Source organism: Pituophis catenifer, unplaced genomic scaffold, assembly GCF_029215685.1.
Source record: "Pituophis catenifer annectens isolate HBS135680 unplaced genomic scaffold, rPitCat1.0.hap2 SCAF_6, whole genome shotgun sequence".
In the NCBI taxonomy this organism is placed as follows: domain Eukaryota; kingdom Metazoa; phylum Chordata; class Lepidosauria; order Squamata; family Colubridae; genus Pituophis; species Pituophis catenifer.
The window spans coordinates 95,340,449-95,360,456 of NW_027256886.1; the positions used below are offsets into that span (position 1 = coordinate 95,340,449).

General features: G+C 42.9%; 1 protein-coding gene across 14 annotated transcripts in view; it reads left to right on the top strand.

Moving 5' to 3' along the window:
* The first annotated feature begins 14,414 nt into the window (after positions 1-14,414).
* Positions 14,415-20,008, top strand: part of CAMK2G (calcium/calmodulin dependent protein kinase II gamma) — a 219,639-nt gene continuing 214,045 nt past the window's right edge. For 12 of the 14 annotated variants that reach the window (XM_070945161.1, XM_070945148.1, XM_070945154.1 and 9 more), the window contains exons 1-2: positions 14,524-14,682; positions 16,737-16,831. In XM_070945161.1, the coding sequence (XP_070801262.1) occupies positions 14,618-14,682; positions 16,737-16,831 (160 nt within the window). In that variant the 5' untranslated portion in view covers positions 14,524-14,617. Of the gene's footprint in view, positions 14,683-16,736; positions 16,832-20,008 lie in introns of all 14 variants that reach the window. The other 2 variants (XM_070945159.1, XM_070945160.1) reach the window with 1 other exon arrangement.

The window sequence follows — 20,008 nt, forward strand, 5'->3', positions numbered from 1 at the left end:
CCAACACCACTCCGCTTCAGAGCAACCTTTGATGGTATACCTGCTAAACTGGCTTATTTCCTCAGCAGGGTCTGGGCCCATGTGGATAAGTACGGAGACCAATATGAGTCAGACCGGGACTTGGTGTTGGCGATTTCCAATGGGATGAATGAGGGACAGGCTTCTGAATGGATAGCCCAGCTGCACAATGAGAGAGCTGCGGAACTGAATGATGCCGAGGTGCTGCTCCAGGCCCAATTTGAAGACCCAGACCAAATAAATGAAAGTGAAGCCATGCTAAAGGTGATGAAGCAAGGTAATCGACCCATAAAAGACTTTGTATGGGACTTTAGGTGAGTTGCTGGGAACCTGGGGCATTGGCCAGACCGCATACTCCTACACTATTTTAAAGAAGCTATTGACCCGGAAGTCAGAAACGCCTATGGGATCTGGGGGGTGCCTGAGCATCTGCACGACTGGTATACCATGTCCATAGCTCTAGACAGAGAAATCCACCCCCACAACAAAGCCCCAGCAGAGAAGCCACCTCGGAGAGTATTATCTAGATGGCCCATTTCAAAGGCTACTGAAATCACCCCCCTTCAACTGGCAGGGGCGATTAAATGCTATCGCTGTGGACAACCAGGACATCGAGCTTCTGAGTGCCTAACCCCTGCCCCAGTTCCACAACAACGTCCTGCCACAGCTGCACGAGGCAGGAGGGCTCCAAGAAAAGCCCCAGACACCAGCCGATTCGCCAGACAAGCCATAGAGGTTCCCCTCCCCGCTGGAGAGAGCAAGGATGCTCCAGCTAAAAAAACCCCTCCCGGTGAGGCTAGTGAAGATGAAGACCCGATGGTGAGTGCACCCATTCCCCCCTTTTCAATTAAAGTGAAACTGAACTGCCAGAACTGCCAGCAATAATAGATACCAGCTGCACCAGATGTCTAATTGGACTCCCAGTTGTTGAACTATTGAGGATCAGAACAGCAGCCTTAAAGCACCCAATTAAATTTCACCAGGTGGATGTAACGTTAATTGGGGGGGAGGGTCCCCGCCACCCATATTACAGAACTGGTTAAATTAGAAATCGGAAGGCATCATGAACTTATACGATTTATAGTAACATTGAGATTGTGTGTCGATTTTAGGGGAGTGAACTGAATTTGCATACAAAATACCTACCCCCTACCACTAATGAAAGACTTGCTGAACCACTTGTCAAAAGGCAAGATTTTCACCAAGCTGGAACTAAGGGAAGCCTACTACCGAGTTCGTATAAGGGAGGGAGACGAATGGAAGTCTGCTTTTAACTGCCCCCTGGGCAGCTTCCAATTCCGGGTCATGCCTTTTGGACTCCAAGGGGCCACCGCAGTCTTCATGCAACTGATCAACTAAGTTTTGCATGAGCACCTGTATAAAGGGGTCCTGGTTTACCTTGTCAAATTGGTCAGACAAGTGCTGAAAAAGCTCCTAGCAGCCAAGTTTTGTGCAAACTTGTCCAAATGCAAGTTCCATAAGGAATCCTTGGGCTACCTGGGATACAGGGTGTTGAATCAAGGAATTGAAATGGACCCAGGGAAGATGAAGGCAGTGTTGAACTGGCAACCCTCCCCCCGAACCCGTAAGCAGCTTCAAAGCTTCCTGGGGTTTGCAAACTTTTACAGACAATTCATCCCTGCCTTCACTGAGGTTGCTCTCCCTTTGACAGAATTGCTAAAAACCGGTCCGTCCCCCACCAAGCCAAAACCTAGCCAATCCCTAGCTTGGACAATGGGCTGTCAAAAATCCTTTGAACAGTTAAAATGCCTATTTGCTGTGGAGCCGATCCTACAGCACCTGGACCCAAATAAGCCATTTGTTGTTCAGGCGGACGCGAGTGATGTGGCTATTCTACTGCAAAGGAACGCCCAAAACAATCTAATGCCGTGTGCTTATGTATCGAGGAAGTTAACGGACACTGAGCGCAGATGGGTGGTATGGGAGAAAGAGGCTTTTGCGGTGCGATGGGCTCTCCTATCCTGGAGACACTTTCTAGAAGGGGTTAATGAGCCTTTTGAAGTATGGACTGACCACAAAAATCTCGAAGCGCTGAGACCCCGAGGAAGTTTTCACGCAAGCAGGTTTGCTGGGCTCAGTATTTCAAATGCTTTAACTTTAACCTGAAATACATTCCGGGGGAGGGGGAACCTTTTAGCTGATGCTCTCTCCCATAAGCCCCAGTTTGACAGCCGATGGGAAGAAGTAGTTAATGCCATGATCTCGGAAACTCAGCCAGCCGCCCAAGCCTGCCCCAGAGCGCAAACGCGCCATTGTTCCAACCTCCCCGAAGACAAGTTGGCAGCAGAGCTAAAAGCAGTGCTCTCGACTGATTCCTGGTTCAAGGAAGGGGAGTAAGATTTATGTGCCCCGCAGCATGCGACTCCTGGTGCTGAAGAGAAGTCATGATTCTCGACTAGGGGGCCACTTTGAATTTTTAAAAACCCTCCATTTGACTAGGAGACAATTCTGGTGGCCAAAATGAAAGCTGATGTGGAAGACTATGTGAGAAGCTGCGCCACCTGCGCCACCATGAAGTCCAGACCAGGGAAGCCCCCTGGGCTACTCCAGACTGTGGCCAAACCCACCAAGCCCTGGGAGGAGATTGCAATGGACTTCATAGTTGAGCTCCCTGACAGTGGGGGGAACAATGTGATTTGGACTGTCATTGATTTATTCTCCAAGCAAGCACACTTCACTGCCTGCAACGGACTACCCTCGGCCAAGAAACTGGCAAAGCTGTTTGTGAAACATATCTACTGGCTGCATGGGGTTCCAAGGAGAATAATATTGGATCGCGGGGTCCAGTTTACCGCTAAGTTCTGGAAAGAGTTCCCACGGTCTATTGGGTCGTCCCAGGGGCTTAGCTCAGCTTTCCATCCATCGACTAACGGATCGGCTGAGAAGTTGAACTCAATGGTGGAACAATACATTAGGTGTTATGTAAATTATCAACAAGAAAACTGGGCGGACTTATTACTGTTCGCAGAAGTGTCTTATAATAATGCAGTACACAGCAGTACTGGGTTGACTTCTTTTCAGATAACTACGGGCATGGATTTCGTGCCGATGCCTGAGTTGCCTAGAGAGCCACCCACTTTCATGTCTCTAACAGAATGGATGAACTCGTTGAAAAAGGGTTGGGAGAATACTAAGAAAGCTTTAGCGGAATCAGCGGAGAAATATAAGGCCCAGGCCGACAAACCACCTTTCTGAATAGGAAATAAGGTATATTTGTCAACCAAGTACTTAAGATTGAGGTTACCTAGCAAGAAGTTTGGACCCAAATTCATAGGTTCCTTCCCTATAGTGAAAGTGATTAACCCAGTGACTGTCCAACTTAGCCTCCCTCGCATATTAGGGAAAGTGCACCCAGTTTTTCACAGTAGCTTATTGAAACCAGCAAAAGAGTCTAACTTAAGGCTCTTACCAGCTGCTCCCCTCCCCCTTTAGTAGTGCAAGGGGAGAATCATTATGAAGTTAAGAAGATCCTTGATTCTAGACTCTACAGGGATCACTTACAATATTTGGTACACTGGAAAGGGTTTTCATTATCTGAAGCTGAGTGAAAAGTTGGGATGTGAATGCTGATACGCTAGTGAAGCAATTTCATGATAAATTTCCTGAGAAACCAAAAGGTCCCCCTGGGGGTGGGGGGGTTAAGGAGTACTGTACAAGGTGTTAACCCCTTCTTTTGTGTTTTGTCTGTTTTATTTTTCGGGATGTGTTTTTTTTCTGCAGGGGGGGGACACCTGTCAGCTTTGGAAGCCATATTAGGCCGGAAGCTTCCATGCTGCCACCTTCTCATGTGTGGGAAAGTAGGAGGGGGGATTTAGTAGAGGGGTTGACTGTAGAAATAATAGCATTCTTCCTATCGGTTAAGGTCAGGGCAATCCGGCATCTGGAGAAGGAATGGTCGGAGTGCTGAGTCAAGATGGGACGGACGTTGATTGGAGCATGTGATCGACTGAGGAGTGAGGGGATGGTTTGGGGGGTTTTGATTTACTGAGGGAAAATCCGGACCTTTCAGATTCGGGTTTTCCCAGATGTGCCAGTTTATCTATTCTAGTAAAGAGAACTTTGGAAAATGCTTGCTTCTGCGTCTTTACTCAGAGTTGGGGTTTTCTGGAACGCTGACATTAGGGGCTGGAGATTTTCAGTAAGGGTCAAAAGAAAAGAGCTTCTTTAGGTTTCATTGGCTTTTTACAATATAATGTGCATGTACATACCAAGTACTAATTTCAGAAGAGAATAATCAAAATTCTGTTTTTATTGTTATGACTGCAAGAAGGAAATATTTGAACTCTTGCTCTTGAGATATCACTGAATGACTCGAACAATTCAGAAGTATTTAAATACTGTCTCATAAAGCAGGTTATCAATTATGAAATATTGGTCTCTCAGCCCTTACGATGCAGTTCTGTAATCCCTCACTCTGGGAAAAATAGATTCGGGACAAAGCCTCTCCAAGTCGATACCAACCTCTTGAATGTGTCAAGAAAGCACTTGGTAGCCAATGCCAATTTTTCAATGCAGGCATTATTTATCTCTCTTCCTTGCACCGATCAGCAGCTTTCCAACTATCCCTCCATTTCTCCAATAACATCAAAGAACAGTTGTAAAATAGCAAAGAAAAGGATGCAGCCCAAGTTTTCCCTCAGTGTTGGTAGATAAGGACAAATAGGGTCAGTACCCTAAGGGGTTCCCCTTTATTTATTTATTTATTTATTTATTTATTTATTTATTTATTTTTCATTTTCTTATCTGGCAAGCATTCAATATGTATAATTTTCCAACATAGTAGGGTAATAATGACAGCAAGTTCCTCTTCTTACATTCTAGCTTGTCATACTGCTATTAAAAGCCGATGAATCCTGCCAAAGAAGTAGTATCCTTGTTTATCCACACTGTAGTTTTCTGAATTATGTTCTACAGCTGTTGATGGATGGGGTTTAGACTTCTCTCGGTTCCTATAAACTGTAGCCAGGTTTCACTTATGAACTAACATGATTCGTAGGGTTAACATTCCTTCTTTCAGGCACTTTCTATAATAATCTGTATTGTATAGATTGGCCAAATTCTGAAGCTCACAATTTGGAGAAGGGGCAAATGCTAAGAAATAATTCAAAGTTGGTATATGAGATGAAATTAATACTTAGTTTCTTTGTATTCTCTATAGAAGTGGCATTGAGCAAAGGTCATTCTCATCTACTGTATGTGATAGGATTTAAAATTAAGTCATTTTAAAAATAGTTCATATAATTAAATTAAATTTGTAGTACAGGTAGATCTCAACTTACAACAATTCATTTAGTGACCATTTGAACTTACAATGGCACTGAAAAAAAAAAGACTTATGATGAGCCCTCACACTTACGACCATTGCAGCATCCCCCATGATCATGGGATCAAAATTCAGCCACTTGGCCACCAGGATGTATTTATGATGGATGCAGTGACCCAGGGTCAAATCCTCACCATTTATGACCTTCCCAGAGGTGGGTGGCACATGAATTAACAACCGGTTCACCCAGCCCCCAAAATGTGAATGCGCGCCTTCTGTGCATACATACGGCCTTACATGCATGTGCTTTGCTCGCACACACGGCCTGCATGCATGTGCGTGACTTAAAAAACATAGCTAAATAGGATGGCATAGCGCCGAGGCAGGTGAGCCCACCTGCAGGTCGCAACTACCAATTGGCCCGAACTGGTCCAAACCGGCAGCACCCACCACTGGACCTTCCCAACCAGCTTTGACCCAGAGTCAATGGGGGCAACCAGATTCATTGAATGACTGTATGAATCACTTAACAACTGCAGTGATTCACTTAGCAACTGTAGCAAAAAGGTCGTAAAATTGAGATGACTCATTTAACAACCTCCTTTCTCAGCAACCGAAATTCTGGTTCCAGTTGTGGTCATAAGTTGAGCATCACTTATATATTAGCAACTGAAAGCCTAGGGTAACCAAAAAGTCCCAACCTGGCTTCTCAACTCAAGTACATGAAAAGATGGACTTTGCTGGGCTTAGAAGCTTAAGAAGCTTAAGAAGATCCGTACCAAAACAGAATTCATTTTTGGCAGACATTTCACATTGTGTTCTAAGAAGTGACGTCCATAAGAACACAATAGAGTTGGAAGGGACCGTGGAGGTTTTCTAGCGAACCCCCAGGATGAAAGGGTATCAAATGCAAAGAATCAGGATCGCTCATTAAGTTCCAATTCAGAAGATTTATTGCTGAAGCCTATACACAAGTTCTAGGCAACTGTTAATGCAATCTTGATTTTCAATTCAATTGTATAGAATGTGAAGGATGTGTGTTTGTGTTTTATTTTTATAATTATAATGTACACTGAAGATGGCATTTAATTTTGTTGTACGATGTGTATGACGTGCAATGACAATGGGGGGGAGAGAAATTGTCCTCCTCAGAACAGGCTCGCAATTTGGGTGTCCTCCTAGGCTCACAGCTAAGATTAGAGCAACATCTGACAGCTGTGGCTAGGGGGACCTTTGCACAGGTTCGCCTGGTGCACCAATTGCGACCCTATTTGGATCGGGAGGCTCTCCTCACAGTCAAGTGTTCAGAGACTACAGTTGGTCCAGAACGCAGCCGCGCGAGCTGTCGTGGGTGCACCTAGGTACACCCACATTACACCAATTCTTCGCGAGCTGCACTGGCTCCCTATTGGTCTCCGGTCACAATTCAAGGTGTTGGTTATTACCTTTAAAGCCTACATGGCTCAGGGCCAGGTTATCTTCGAGACCGCCTTCTGCTGCATAGCTCCCAGCGACCGGTAAAATCCCACAGAGTTGGTCTCCTCCGGGTCCCGTCAGCTAAACAATGCCAGCTGGCGGGCCCGCGAGGGAGGGCCTTCTCTGTGGCTGCCCCAGCTCTCTGGAACCAGTTACCTCCTAAGGTCCGGACCATCCCCACCCTATTGGCCTTCCGAAAAGTGGTGAAGACCTGGCTCTTCCGGCAGACCTGGGGCCGTTGATCTCGCTCTTGTGATCTAGCAAGATCCGGCCATGAATGGCATGAATGAGTTTTTAATGTTTTTAATGTTTTTAATTTTTCAATTTTTTTCAATGTTTTTTTAATTATTTTTTAAAATATATTGTGAGCCTCCCTGAGTCTTCGGAGAGGGGCAGCATATAAATTTAATTAATTAAAAGTAAAGAATGTAACTAATGGTCAGCACGAAAGTCAATGGAATTCCAGGGTGGCTGGACTTGGGAGCATTTGTGGAGACTTAATGGTTCTAGGCTGAGTCTCTCTTGACTCTGCCCCCAGGTGCTCCTCTATTCCTACATCTTGATATCTATAACTGGCTTGGGGTATATGTGTATGATGAAAATATCATAATTGCAATATTGATGATGATTGGAATTGACATTCAGTGGTAATTGGAATAATACTGGTTTTACTATAAAATGTAGGAAATTTGCCTTCAAGCGCCCTAATGTAAATTTACATCCTGATCAACAGTCTGATATTGTTTTGATAGAGTTGGATCAGTCTTCTTTTCCACTAACAATCTTTTCTTAAAATTTTATGCCTTGGATTATTTATCCATTTAAAGTTCAAGGATGCTGTTCTGTGATTAATTTCACATTTTTAATTGACTTTCTGCAAGGTTGCAAAATGAGACAAAATTCACCTTGTGTTGATGGGTGTGCGAGGTCACACTGGTCAGGCAAACAGAAAAAATATATATTCAGAAATGACAGTCCATCTGGGAAACCAGCAGAGCAGAAAGAAAATGGGACTCTTGAGACTTGCTAAGAGGATGGAGTGGATTTCCTAAGACTGCACAGGTGGCCATTTGAGGAACTTCAGTTATTAGAAATAACTATTATTTTGAAGAGCATTTTTTGATTAGTATGTTGTTACCATCCTTAATAGTATTGCCAGATTATACTGCGACTGATGTAATATTTTATGTATTTATTTGTGAAATTTATTTGCCACCTCTCTCACAATAGGGCTATTCTAGGTGGTTTACAATAATAAAAAGGAAGAAAAATGATAGTGTAAACAGAAGCAAAATAATAGAACAATAAACAATGACAGAAGAACACAACATGAATACTATATCAATATAAGTTTGTGTTCTTTTGACATTATTTTATTTCTATTTGTAACATTTTATAGCTAAATTTGGTACAGGTATTTTTATCTTTTTATCCCACATTTTTTACAATGAACATTTGATTGTAGATGGTGGATGCTTTATTGGTCACTGTTCCTGTGAACTGCCCCAGGTGTAGAGTTGATTTGACGGTACACAAAAAGAATAAACAAAATAAAATATTTAATGAAGGTATGAAAAAGGAAAGGTCCCCATATTGGAAGAGATAATAACACAAAGGATTTATTGAGACTATGTTTATGATAAAAAGACTCACTAGACCAGCTGCTCAATGAAGATGACAATATTTAACTCCTGTTTTAGTCCAGTTTTCTCCAATTAAAAAATGAACAAACCATGTGTCCAACCAGGAAACTGTGAAGAACTGGATGAGAGGTCGTTGAGACTTTTTATTTTTGAGTTTAAATATCTAGCATCTTGTGAATTGCATTTTGGAGTTGTGGAGGAACCAGCTGACAGCCAGGTTATCTTATCTTTGAGAGAACCTAGAAGGGCTGATAGTGTCCCAGGACTAGAAGAGATCCTATCTCCTATTTCCAAAAAGTGAGAAAAGGAAGATCCAAAAACACTACAAATGTGACCTCATTTGTACATCAGTTCCTCTGGGAAGACTGCAAGGCAGAGCATAAAGAAATCCATCTTTAACCATCCTGAAAATCATGCAGTAATTACTAGAAGTCAGTAGAGATTTCTTATGAAAAAAAATTAAGCTTATCTCAATTTTGATCACGTAACTTGCTTAATAAATTATAAGAGCAATTTTGACTTAATCAAAGCATTTGACAAAGTACCCCATGACATGTTAATTAGCAATCTAATAACATGACAGTGAAGTGGATATACAGCTGACTCAAAAATTGTAATCAGAGAAGTTCCTCTTCAAACTGGAGAAAAGTATGGGGTGCCACAGAGTGATTAGTTTCATGCCCTTTCCTTGTCAATATTTTTATTAATGACTTGAAGAAGCAGAGGGTGTGCTTACTGAATTTACTCTTAATAGTAAAAGTAGTTTGATTTTTCCTTTGTTTGATGTGCCAAAGTATGTCTGGAATGTTTTAATTTGGATTTGTGTTTCAAGCAGAAGTTACTTCTGAAGGGTCCTTCCAACTCTATCATTTAATACTTCTGAAGGGTCCTTCCAACTCTATGATTCTATGGCCACAGAATGCAGGAGTTGGAATAAACTATGAAGACCATTCAGCCCAATTTCTCTGCCCAGTGCAGAAAACCATAGCGGCATCCTTGACAGAGGCCCATCCATCCTGTGTTCAACAACTTAATAAAGGGGAATCCTTCCAAGATAGCATGTTCCATCATTGAATAGCTGCTACTGGTTGGGAAATATTTCCTAATGTCCACTTGAAATTAACCTCCTTATAATTTAAAACCATTGTTTTTATCTTCTGGAACAATTTTGCCTATTCGTGTATGACAATTCTTCTGATGTTGCAAACAATTATCATTTCTCCACAATTTTCTCTATCCAGGATACTATGTCCAATATTTTCACCTGTTCCACAAGTGTTTTCTTATTCGATGTCCCATTTTGGTTGGTCTAAATTTTCCACTTTATTAACAACCTTTTTAAAGTGGTGAAATATTCTGTCTGACCAATAGAGAGTAGGGAGGAATAGTTAATTTCTACAATCTACAGTGGTATGTAAAAGTTTAGGAACCTTGGTCAAATTGTAATTTCATTGAATCACTAAGCGAGCAACATTTGATAAACTTCTACATGATACAACATTAAGTACTAGTGTCTACAAATTTGAATGCATGCTTCACATAAATAGTGCAGTTGTTTGGATTTAAAATGATAGAGCTCCTTTCTAGTGTGTACCGTAATTTACAACACTTCCATTGGGAGAAATTATAGTTTCCAAATTTTCCCTGTAGAGATTAAGAGACTTTCTCTTCCTGTTTTTGGATTTTTTCCCACACATACCGGCAAAACTCTTCCAATTCAGAAGTGTTAACCTTCTTTGCAATCATGGCATATTCCAGATCTCCCCGTATATATATTTGCAATATTAAATTCTGGGCACTAAGAAGGGCATCACAATATCGCTACCTTTCTTTCTAGTAAGTACTTTATAGTTGACTTGGAGATACATTTCAGATGTATTAAAGCTGAAAAGAAATTGGGTAATTCAGGAAAACAGTGAAGGACTTTTAATTGGCTACAATAAAGTTTGGAAGTTGCTTTTTCTCCCTGAGGAGATGTTACATACTAGTCGAAAGGGTTTCCAAGCTTCTGTAGCTGCTGTGTCCAGTTTTCTTATTTTGAAACTGTAAACAACTACACATAAATAGTAACGATTCATTCAAATTTGTAGAAAGATGCAGTGTTTAGCTCTGCTTCAGGTGGAAGTCATGAAAAATTCTGCTCTTTTAAGGATTCATGGAAACACTTATGTTACCACAAATCCTTAAAAGAGCAGAATTTGATTAGTGGTGTCTGAACTTTTGTATTCAGAGGCAAGGCATAACAGGTATCAAAATGAGTTTGGGCTTCTAAAATTCTTATTAATGCAGAAAACCTTTCAATCTAAAAATTTACCATGAAAAAATCCTGGTGGTAAAAACATCCCTGGGATCCTGTGTTGGTTGGAGAAAATGCTTTGTGGAATTTTGACATGCCTTCTGCACTATATAAGAAGCCAGGAAACGCAATGGGGAAAACATGGCTCCAGTCTAATCTAGAGACAGCTGCAGCTCTATGAAGTGTTTAGTGCTGGTCGCTCTGATGCTTTTTGGAATCCCTGTAGCATCTGATTTGAAAGTGGATTTAAAAATGGCAAGCTATAAGAGTGATATGGAAAAAGATGTTATACTGGATATACAAATAAAATTGGCTGATGTCTTAATAATTGAAAGGGATATACAAGTAGCAAACCAAAAGAGCAATTTGGATAACTTTCTTATACTGGAAACCTGTTTTGTGAAAAGGGACAAAGAAAAAAATGAAAATAAGCTGTAGAATTATTTGAAGGGATTCAAGATTAAATTGTTAAACGTAAAAGGAAGGAATATAAAGTAAGTTTATTTGATCAACATCATAAGACTATTTATTTTATGATAATCCCTAATGGACTTTTACTGATCAGGACTGAACCACAAGTTTTTAAGGATCTGTTCATAGATAAGAGATGAGATATGGAACATAGTTATATTCTAAGAGAAGGGGATAAGTTGTTAAAATTGTTTTTACTTATTGTGATGAGGGGGGAAGTCACTTCTTTATATAGGTAGTCCTTGAATTATAACTATAATAGAGACTGCCCATTACAATTGTTAGTCATGATGGTCATGAAGAGGGTTGGTCACATGACTGACCTGATTTTATGACCTTTTTTGTGGTGGTTGCTAGGCGAATGCAGCAGCAGTTAAGCAAACCAAAAGTTTGCTATGGAGGCGGTTGAGCCAAACATGAGAAGTAACTACCAGTTTTCAGCAAAACCACTGTAAAATGCAGTCACATGACAGGAAGAACTTCAAATCCGAGGCATAAATAGCCACCAAATAGGTAGTTCCATTGGAACTGTTTAAAGGATTATCTCTGTATTTCTTTACTTTTTGTTTGCTACGTTTTTTCTTTTCCCTATATATTTTCTTTTTTCCTTCACTATTTTTTCTTTCTATTCTTTTTATCTTTCAGGTTTGTGTTACAAAAATAGAATTTCTGCAGCATTAACTGGTAACGGGTTCCTTCTATGAAAATCAGCAAAGCTCCTTGGAGTCTGCTTAATCTTCATTTATATATTGCTTGCTACCCCGGGCAGAATTGTAATAGGCCTGTATTTGAAACCAGGGCATGGGGGAAAGAGTCCAGTATGTTACTGGCAGATAACACTGCATTTTGGACAATTGTCTTTGCCCCTTAATACAAATATCTAAAGATGTAGGGGTTTTTTTTGTCCATTGCTATGCATTTTCTATTCATAAATCCTGCTGGTTCGGCATTTTTGCTGGTGAAGAGCAGTTCTTTAATCTTCAGAGCTTTCCTCCTTTAAAGATTAATTTCCCATAGATTGAGAAATTACAACTGTGCCCAACACATACTATTTAATCATAATATGCTTTCTAGCTACATCATGATGTAAAAAGATTTGAGTTCAATGAAATGTTAAAGGTTGTGTTGACATGGTTCTTGTTATTCATTCTTAAAGCATAATGATTTTAGTCTTTTAGAATATAGTCAGTGATTTACAACTAATTAATGGTGTACCTGCATGATATTTTAAAATCCCTTATTTCATCTGTACGTTGCTTTTTTATCTCTTTTTCCTGTCTCATTTTTATGTCTATTTACATATTTTCTTTAATGTCTAATACAAACAAAAAAAGAGGCAAGTCAAGGAACTTAAAAGGGATGAGAACTGCATTTCACGGGATGAATCAATCACTCCAAGCCAAAAAGAAGTTTAGGAAATGTTTTATTTTTTTTTTTAATTTAAAATACTTACAGCCTTCCCTTCTGTTACATATATAAACTGGCTAAGATAACTCTAACTTGGCATAATTTACAATATATTACAACTGCAATATAACAAAACCAATTATAGTCACCCAAAATTAAACATACATGATATAACCTAAAACACAGCCAAAAAGAAAACATAGTTAAGTCCCTGTGGAATTGGGATAGTAGAAACACCCAGGAGCATAGAAGAGTTCAGAGGCAGATGCATAAATAAATGTCTTAAACGTATTTATTCATATGATAAACCATATTAACTATGTACAACAGAGATCAAGTCTCATGAGGAACAAACATGAAAAGAGAGAGATGGAGAGAGCGAGGTGGAAAAGGTTGGAGGAGGTTTTATACTCAGGGTAAGCCCCTCCTTTCCACATAGGGGTGGAGACACTCTCTGCCTCCACTGGTGTCTATATGACACATGTGCCAATGGCTTGCAAATACTTGACAATCACTTAATTACAGCTCTTCACATATTTTCTGGAAAAAACCACCTTTATTAATATTAGGAAGAGCAAATCTTATTAAGACCCCAAAACGCCTTGTTCTTTCTAACCTGCCTTACCTTTGAGCCTTTAGTGCTCATTATTTTATTATTATGTATTTAAGAAGATCAAAGGCTTCCGTAGTTCAGGATACTCACCTTAAAATCAGAACCCAGAAGAATTTAGTTAATCCACAACACCGGCCTATGAAGAATGAAGATAATCTTTGGGCCCCTGAGAGATTGCAGGTGTCAGGTCAGAATATTAGTGGCACACCTGTCAGCGATTGGCAGTGCACAAGTCCATGTACTTCCCTTTCCTGCCTCACAACTCAATCCATACAAGCCTTTCATTTTCAGACGCATCTTTTTCTCCCAGCTCCTTAAGAAACCCACAACACAGACCATAATTAGCCGGAAAAATAACTCTAGCACTTCGGAATCCTTTCCCCAAGGAGGAAAGGGAAATTCACAGCCTGCAGGCCGCTGGCAAAGACGCCGAAGGGCTTCGTTATTGCTGCTAAAGGCAAGGAAAGCTAACGGAGGGATTTTGCAGCGCTCTCCTGTTGCTGCCTCCTCTTCCCTTGCCTAACGGGCCAGGCTAAACTCCGGCCGGGTGGTTTGCAGCCAACAAACCTGGCCAATGTGATTTTAACGGCCCAGGCAACGGCTTCTTTTGCCTCCTTCTGATCCTCCTCCCCAGCAGCTGCTGCCTGGCCGCAAAGACGCCCGGCCCTTCAGCCTCCCGAGCCCCGCGGAGAGAGAGAAGCTGCCTCTAGCCTTTCGGCCAGACGCCCGCAACCGAGGGAAAAGCCCGAAGGCAGCCCAGCCACCGCGCCCCTCGGCCCCCGCCGGGCCTGGCCTGGCAATTACGCCCGCCTGCTACGCGCCCTCGCCCGCCGCCAGGCCGGAAAGCGGAGGGGCAGCGCCGCCTTTGCCGGCCTGGGCCGCACCTGCTGGAAAGCCTCCCGAGTCGAGCCCCGCTTGCCCTTCGCCTTCTGCCGGGCCGGGCAGGCGCTGCTCCTGCGGCGGGGAGGCGCCTCCCCAGGCAGGAAAGCCGCCTTGCCTGGCCCGGCCCGGCCCGCAGGCGCAGCCTCCGCCGCTCCGCCCGCCAAACGCGGCGCTTCCTTGGGCCCCCGGGGAGGCGGCTTCGGTGGCGGCGGCGGCGGCGGAGATCTCGCGGTGCTGGCGGCCGGCCCGGGCTGCCTTCAGACGCCGCCTCCTTTTCGTCTCGGGGTCGGGACTGTGCGCAGTGGAGCGGGCGGGGAGGCGCGCCGGCGGCAGCAGCAGAGGAGGAGCAGGGGGAGGAAGAGCCGGAGCCGCAGCGGCCGGAGGCGGGAAGGAGGAGCGCGCTGGTCTGCCTTCGCCAGCGCCGCCGGAGCCTCGCCCAGTCCGATGTGCCTCCTGCGGCGGCGGCGCTGCTGCTGCTGAGCCAGCCGACGTGCCGGCCGAGCCTTGCCGCCTCCCGCAGTCCGAACATGGCCACCCCGGCCACCTGCACCCGCTTCACCGACGAATACCAGCTCTACGAGGAGCTCGGCAAGTACGTCGCCCGCCCGCGCCGTCCGGGGCCCTGGAGCCCTCGCGGGTCGCCCTGGCCTCGGCCTCCCCAGGCTTGGCAGCGCCGCCCGCTCAGCCCCCGGGCACTGCGGTCTTTCCGCAACTCTCCCCGGGCAGCCTCCGGCTTGCGCAGGGGCGGCGTTGCCCGCTCCTCCGTAGTTGCTCGAGCCAGCTGCAACTTCTGCGGCCGACGGGGGCGCCAGGGGCTGCGCAGCGCCGAGGCAGCCGGAGGGGCCCCGCGGAACCCGGGCCAGGGAGCTGCGGCACCGGCGCCCGCTCTGGGGACCTCGTGGCCGGGGAGCCAATCTGGGCGCTCCCGCTGGGAAGGCCAGGCTCACCTGTCTAACTTCCAGACTCCCCCCCCTCCCTCCCTCCCTCCGGGCTCCCTTCTGCATTACGGCAAGGACCTTTGCTACGTTTCTCCTACCCCCATCCAGCTCGGCGCTCTGTATGCTCCCCTCCCCTCCCCTCGCCCCGTCCTCGCCCTGCACCGCTTCTGCCTTTCCCTCGGCGTTTCTCGCCTAGATGCCCCCTGGAGGTGAAGGAGCAGCGCCTGGGCAGGGAGGCCGTTAGGGATGCCCCGGGTGGCATCTTCTTTGTGCGCCAGTCTCTACGCGTCCCTCCCGCTCGGTCTTGGACCTTGGTGGGGTGGGGGAGTCCTTGGCAACTTCTGTGCAGGAGTGGAAGCGGTGGGGGCAACGTCTCCATCAGGGCAGGAATTGGCAAGGTCGGAGCAGCTGGGTCCCGATCTAGAAAGGGTCCCTTAGAGCAGGACTCTCCAACCTTGGCAACTTTCAGCCTGGTGGACTTCAACTCCCAGAATTCCCCAGCCAGCTTTGCTTTGCTTTGCTTTGCTTTGCTGGCTGGGGAATTCTGGGAGTTGAAGTCTGCCAGGCTTAAAGTTGCCAAGGTTGGAGACCCCTGCTTTAGATAGATCTATTTCAGTGCCCATGGTTCCCAAGCAAACAGCCAACTCTAGAGCAGAAGTCATTTGGGATCTTTTGTCTTGCAACAGGCAAGTCCACTGCTGACTTTAAAACTTAATTCTAGTCTGCAATAGCAAATCTAACATACTCTAACCATACATTTTACCATACAGTAAACATACAGAGTCTGAGATTCTCTCTTTCTCTCCACCCCCTCTCCCCCAAATTGGAGGCAGAGGATATCTTCTGCCATCCACACCAAACTGACTCCCCCAAGGGGAAGGGGGTGTGGGTGGCATTTTCCTTGCTTTTTTTGCTGGCCCCTATTTCAGGGTGCTATCCTTCTTTCTCAGCACCAGACAAGATGGGGATCCGGTTTCTCTTCTCAGAGAAATGGAGGCTTCCAAACTATTTTGTTCACACTATAACTACTTTTGAGGAGGCTGCTTTGTGGTGGCTTGTGCCCCAGTCTCAGGACTGGGGCTTCCCTTGCTAAATTTGGATTGACCGTGTTATAAAAGGCCATTGTGAAATACATATCGAGGCTCTTCCCATTAGAGTAACAGTATTTCACCTCTGCAAATGGGTGCTGGAAAACTGGAATATGAGTGACCGTTTGAGATTTTCCCATCCACTTACCCTGCTGCTTTGGAAGGCTTGGTGCTGAGCTATCCCAACTTATACTCAAGAAAATGAGTAATGGATTACAGTGAGCTCGTGTGGGGCTGTGTTCATGGTTAATCAAATTAGCAATAGTCACAGAACACACTGAACCGTGAAATAACTACATTATTTTAGTTTGTATAATCCATTGAGCCACAAACTACATTTCAGCTGCAATCCTGTGTCCAAAGTGATAGTGGGAGGTCAGGCTGGAATCCAAGAGTAAATTAAGTTAACAAACCTCAAAACTTGTCACTTTTCTTTAACCCACGCTGGCTGCTTTCCAGACCATCTGATTTCTTGGAAACTCCTTCTCCTATTCTAATAATTTTTCAGTTTTTAGTTTCAACCAATTGAGCATATGGGTTCTTTAATTAAATACCTTAACAGATTTAATCCTTCGTTCTTGATTCAGTTTCATGGGTCAGACTTTCCGTATTTCTTCTAGGGGTGCTTTCTCAGTGGTACGGAGATGCGTGAAAAAAACCTCATCTCAAGAATTTGCTGCAAAGATCATTAATACCAAGAAGCTGTCAGCAAGAGGTAAGTATCCGAGCATTGGTTTTAATCAAATTCCTATACAGGATAATGTTGGAGAATTAATTGCAAGACCCTTAATAGATACAGTGCGGCAAATGTCATCATTGATCTTCTTGGAATCAGTGTTTCTTTTGGCTTTGATTTTGGAATATGCTGCCTCCAAGCTCATAGTTAGAATGGATTCATTTCTTACTAGATACTAAAGTCTGGAACATCGTGAACTGATGCTTAATAGTGAGCATCAGATTAACCACCTATCTACTCACTCAAACTATAAGGGAGTTGGTGTTATACATTCAGAAGTACAGAATGCACTATGACTCTGTATTTGGACTGATTCCTTTTAAACTCATAGGGGCTTAGTTCTAAATAACTTTGCTTAGATAGAGCTGTATTGAAATTGCCCCACAATATTACATCAGGCTTCTCCAATTCAGGTGTACTTTATTTCACATTTAGAAGAATGTTGTAATCAGAAAGAGAAGGGATTGTTAGAGGAATTGTCTAGGACCCTTGTCCTTAAGATGATGCTATTAGAAGTAATAATGTTTTTGTTTTGAGTGTTGCAATTTGGGGCTTGATTTTGTGACTATTATTTAGTATAGTGATGCACTTTTCCGGCCTGGGAATTTGACATGTGAAAAAATCTGCTGTGGAATTTAGGAAGAACAAAAAGAGTCAATAATAAAGTCATGTTTTCTTTTCAGGGATATTATTCTTTGCGATTACTAACACACAGCATCAACTCCACATTACTTGAATATATGTGTAAAATGGTACTCATATGATGCTTAAAATGATGCATTCCATGATGTTTATCTACTCATCCAAGAGCTCTGTTCATACTTGAAGAAGCCCATAATAGCATGCCACTATGCTTTTATACTGTTTTGAGTAGTTTGCAGTGGCATGAAATGTGTAATAATCCAATTCAAGTTCAAGCATTTACTTATTCAGTGGCTTTGGTAGCAAATGTTTACTTATTCTGCATAATTAACCAGTATGTATAATGATATTTTCAGTGAAGCCAGGGTATCGATTTAATCCTAATCAATGTGATATTTCTTTACTCATTTTCCAATTATCTTACCTGTTTTCAGGTTTCAGTGCATCTAGCTGATGGCATGCAGTACTTGAATTAAAGAGTTGTCTTTGTTGCAATATTAATGTTATTGTTTCTTCTTGTAATTCCTCCATGACTTCTTTAATTGCATCTTCAGTTCAGCGTCCTCTTGATTTCCTCCCCCCTCCTTTTTAGCAACACTAACAGCCTCAGCCTGTTGGGCAACAACAGTGGCTTTCCTTTGCTCTGACTTAAGAGCTCCCAACCAGGAAATTCCTTGTTCATAACACACATTCGCCATGAGTTTGAGGAAAGGGTGCCTGCTTCTCAACATGGGGAGGAGAGTAAGGTTCCACAAATGCTTTTTCAACCATTGTAGATGGCGGAAAATCAAAGACCTAAACAGGTGCAGAGTTGGTAGAGAAAACTCTTCTCTCCGTTTTCTACTACAAAATATAGATTATGATTATTTTTATTTACCACATTTATGTCATTTTGTCCCTGCAGTCCCTTATTTCTTTTCATGGCAGTCCTATTATATAAGAAAAATGTCAGTTGTCCTAACAATTACCTTAATGTCTCAGTGGAAATTAAAATGTATTTATTATTTATTTATTAGTTCAATTTATATGCTGCCCTTCTCTGAAGACTCAGGGTGGTTTACAATGCACTTATAGCAATAGCCTTCATTCTTTTGTATATACCTGCTTATTAGGGCTTTTGGTCCCCCATAAGCGGTGTTTCTACAAAGTCAGCTTATTGCCCCCACAATCCGGGTCCTCAATTTACCTACCTCGGAAGGATGGAAGGCTGAGTCAACCTTGAGCCTAGTGAGATTTGAACTCACACTAATTGCAGGCAGCTGGCAGCTATATAACAGCACTTAGTCCGCTGCACCAGCAAGGCTCTTAAGTATTTCCCAGTATCCCTTGTAAGTGTTGCAGTGGTCTGGTTTTTGGTTTTTCAATGCATTTTGCATCTTGTAAAAGAAATATAAAGCAATAATTAGGGCAGGTAATACTGTGCTGCAGTTTTGGTTTCTCTGACATACCCCAGTCAGAGAGGTTTATCAGGTGGGAGAAAGAATAATGAATTACAAAAAATAGTGCACCATACTTCATTAAAAAGAGTACATAATTTTATTCAAATTCCTGACAAATTTATGCAGCTTTGGGAGAATAATTTTAAAGGAAAAAAATTGATATATTTGGTCATAGATTATGTAAGAGAAATGAGGTGTGAATTGATTGATTGATTGATTGATTGATTGATTTGCAAAAGTAAAACCATTGGACTAAAGGATCTGTGTCTGTGAATGGAGATTTATTATTGACTTATTGTAAGATGGAACAGTCAGATAACAAGGCCTCAGCGTCTACAAATTGGCAGTAGCATTCAGTATTGAATGGGGGCAGGTATTCTGGCAAAATCAATACAAATATTAGTGGTGCCAGGAATCGAGAATTTTTTTTTGGTGACAATAGCAGATATTGCCTTATTTTTTTGTAATAAGACAGCTGTAATGACATCTCAAAGCTATCCAGAGCTTAGGAGCAGTTATAAGGCAGAAAATATAAAGGAATGACAATAGCATCTAAGTTGATTCCTGATTACAAGTATACCATAAAAGATGAAAGGGGAAGATCACTTTCTATCTCTTCCAGGAAAACCATGGGTCAGATCTTGCTACTACACATCTGTAAGGAAAGCTTCATATTCAGCATGAATTCCTATTGCTGTTGGTTCTGCTGTCATTTTCCTCCTGTTGGGCTCAGATTATTGGTTGCTCTGTTGTGTGGGAAAATGTGTCTGAAGTTGGGCTTTGCTTTGACCATATGTTGTGTGCAACAAGATTGCCATACAAATCTGTTCCTTGTGAATCACCACTATGTGGAGATGGCAAAATAAACCACAGTACACACACAGAATGATGGTGCAGATTGTGATAAGGGTGTGAAAATTACAAGAAACAAAATCTGTCAGTTGTCATGATGTCTAAATCATGGAATAAGAATTTAATGGCCCGGACGACTATTGAGCCATTATCACTAGCCAAGAAAGTAATAGGCAGTTAGTTATTCTAGCTGATTTTAGGCTTGATTGTCAAAATCAGGGAT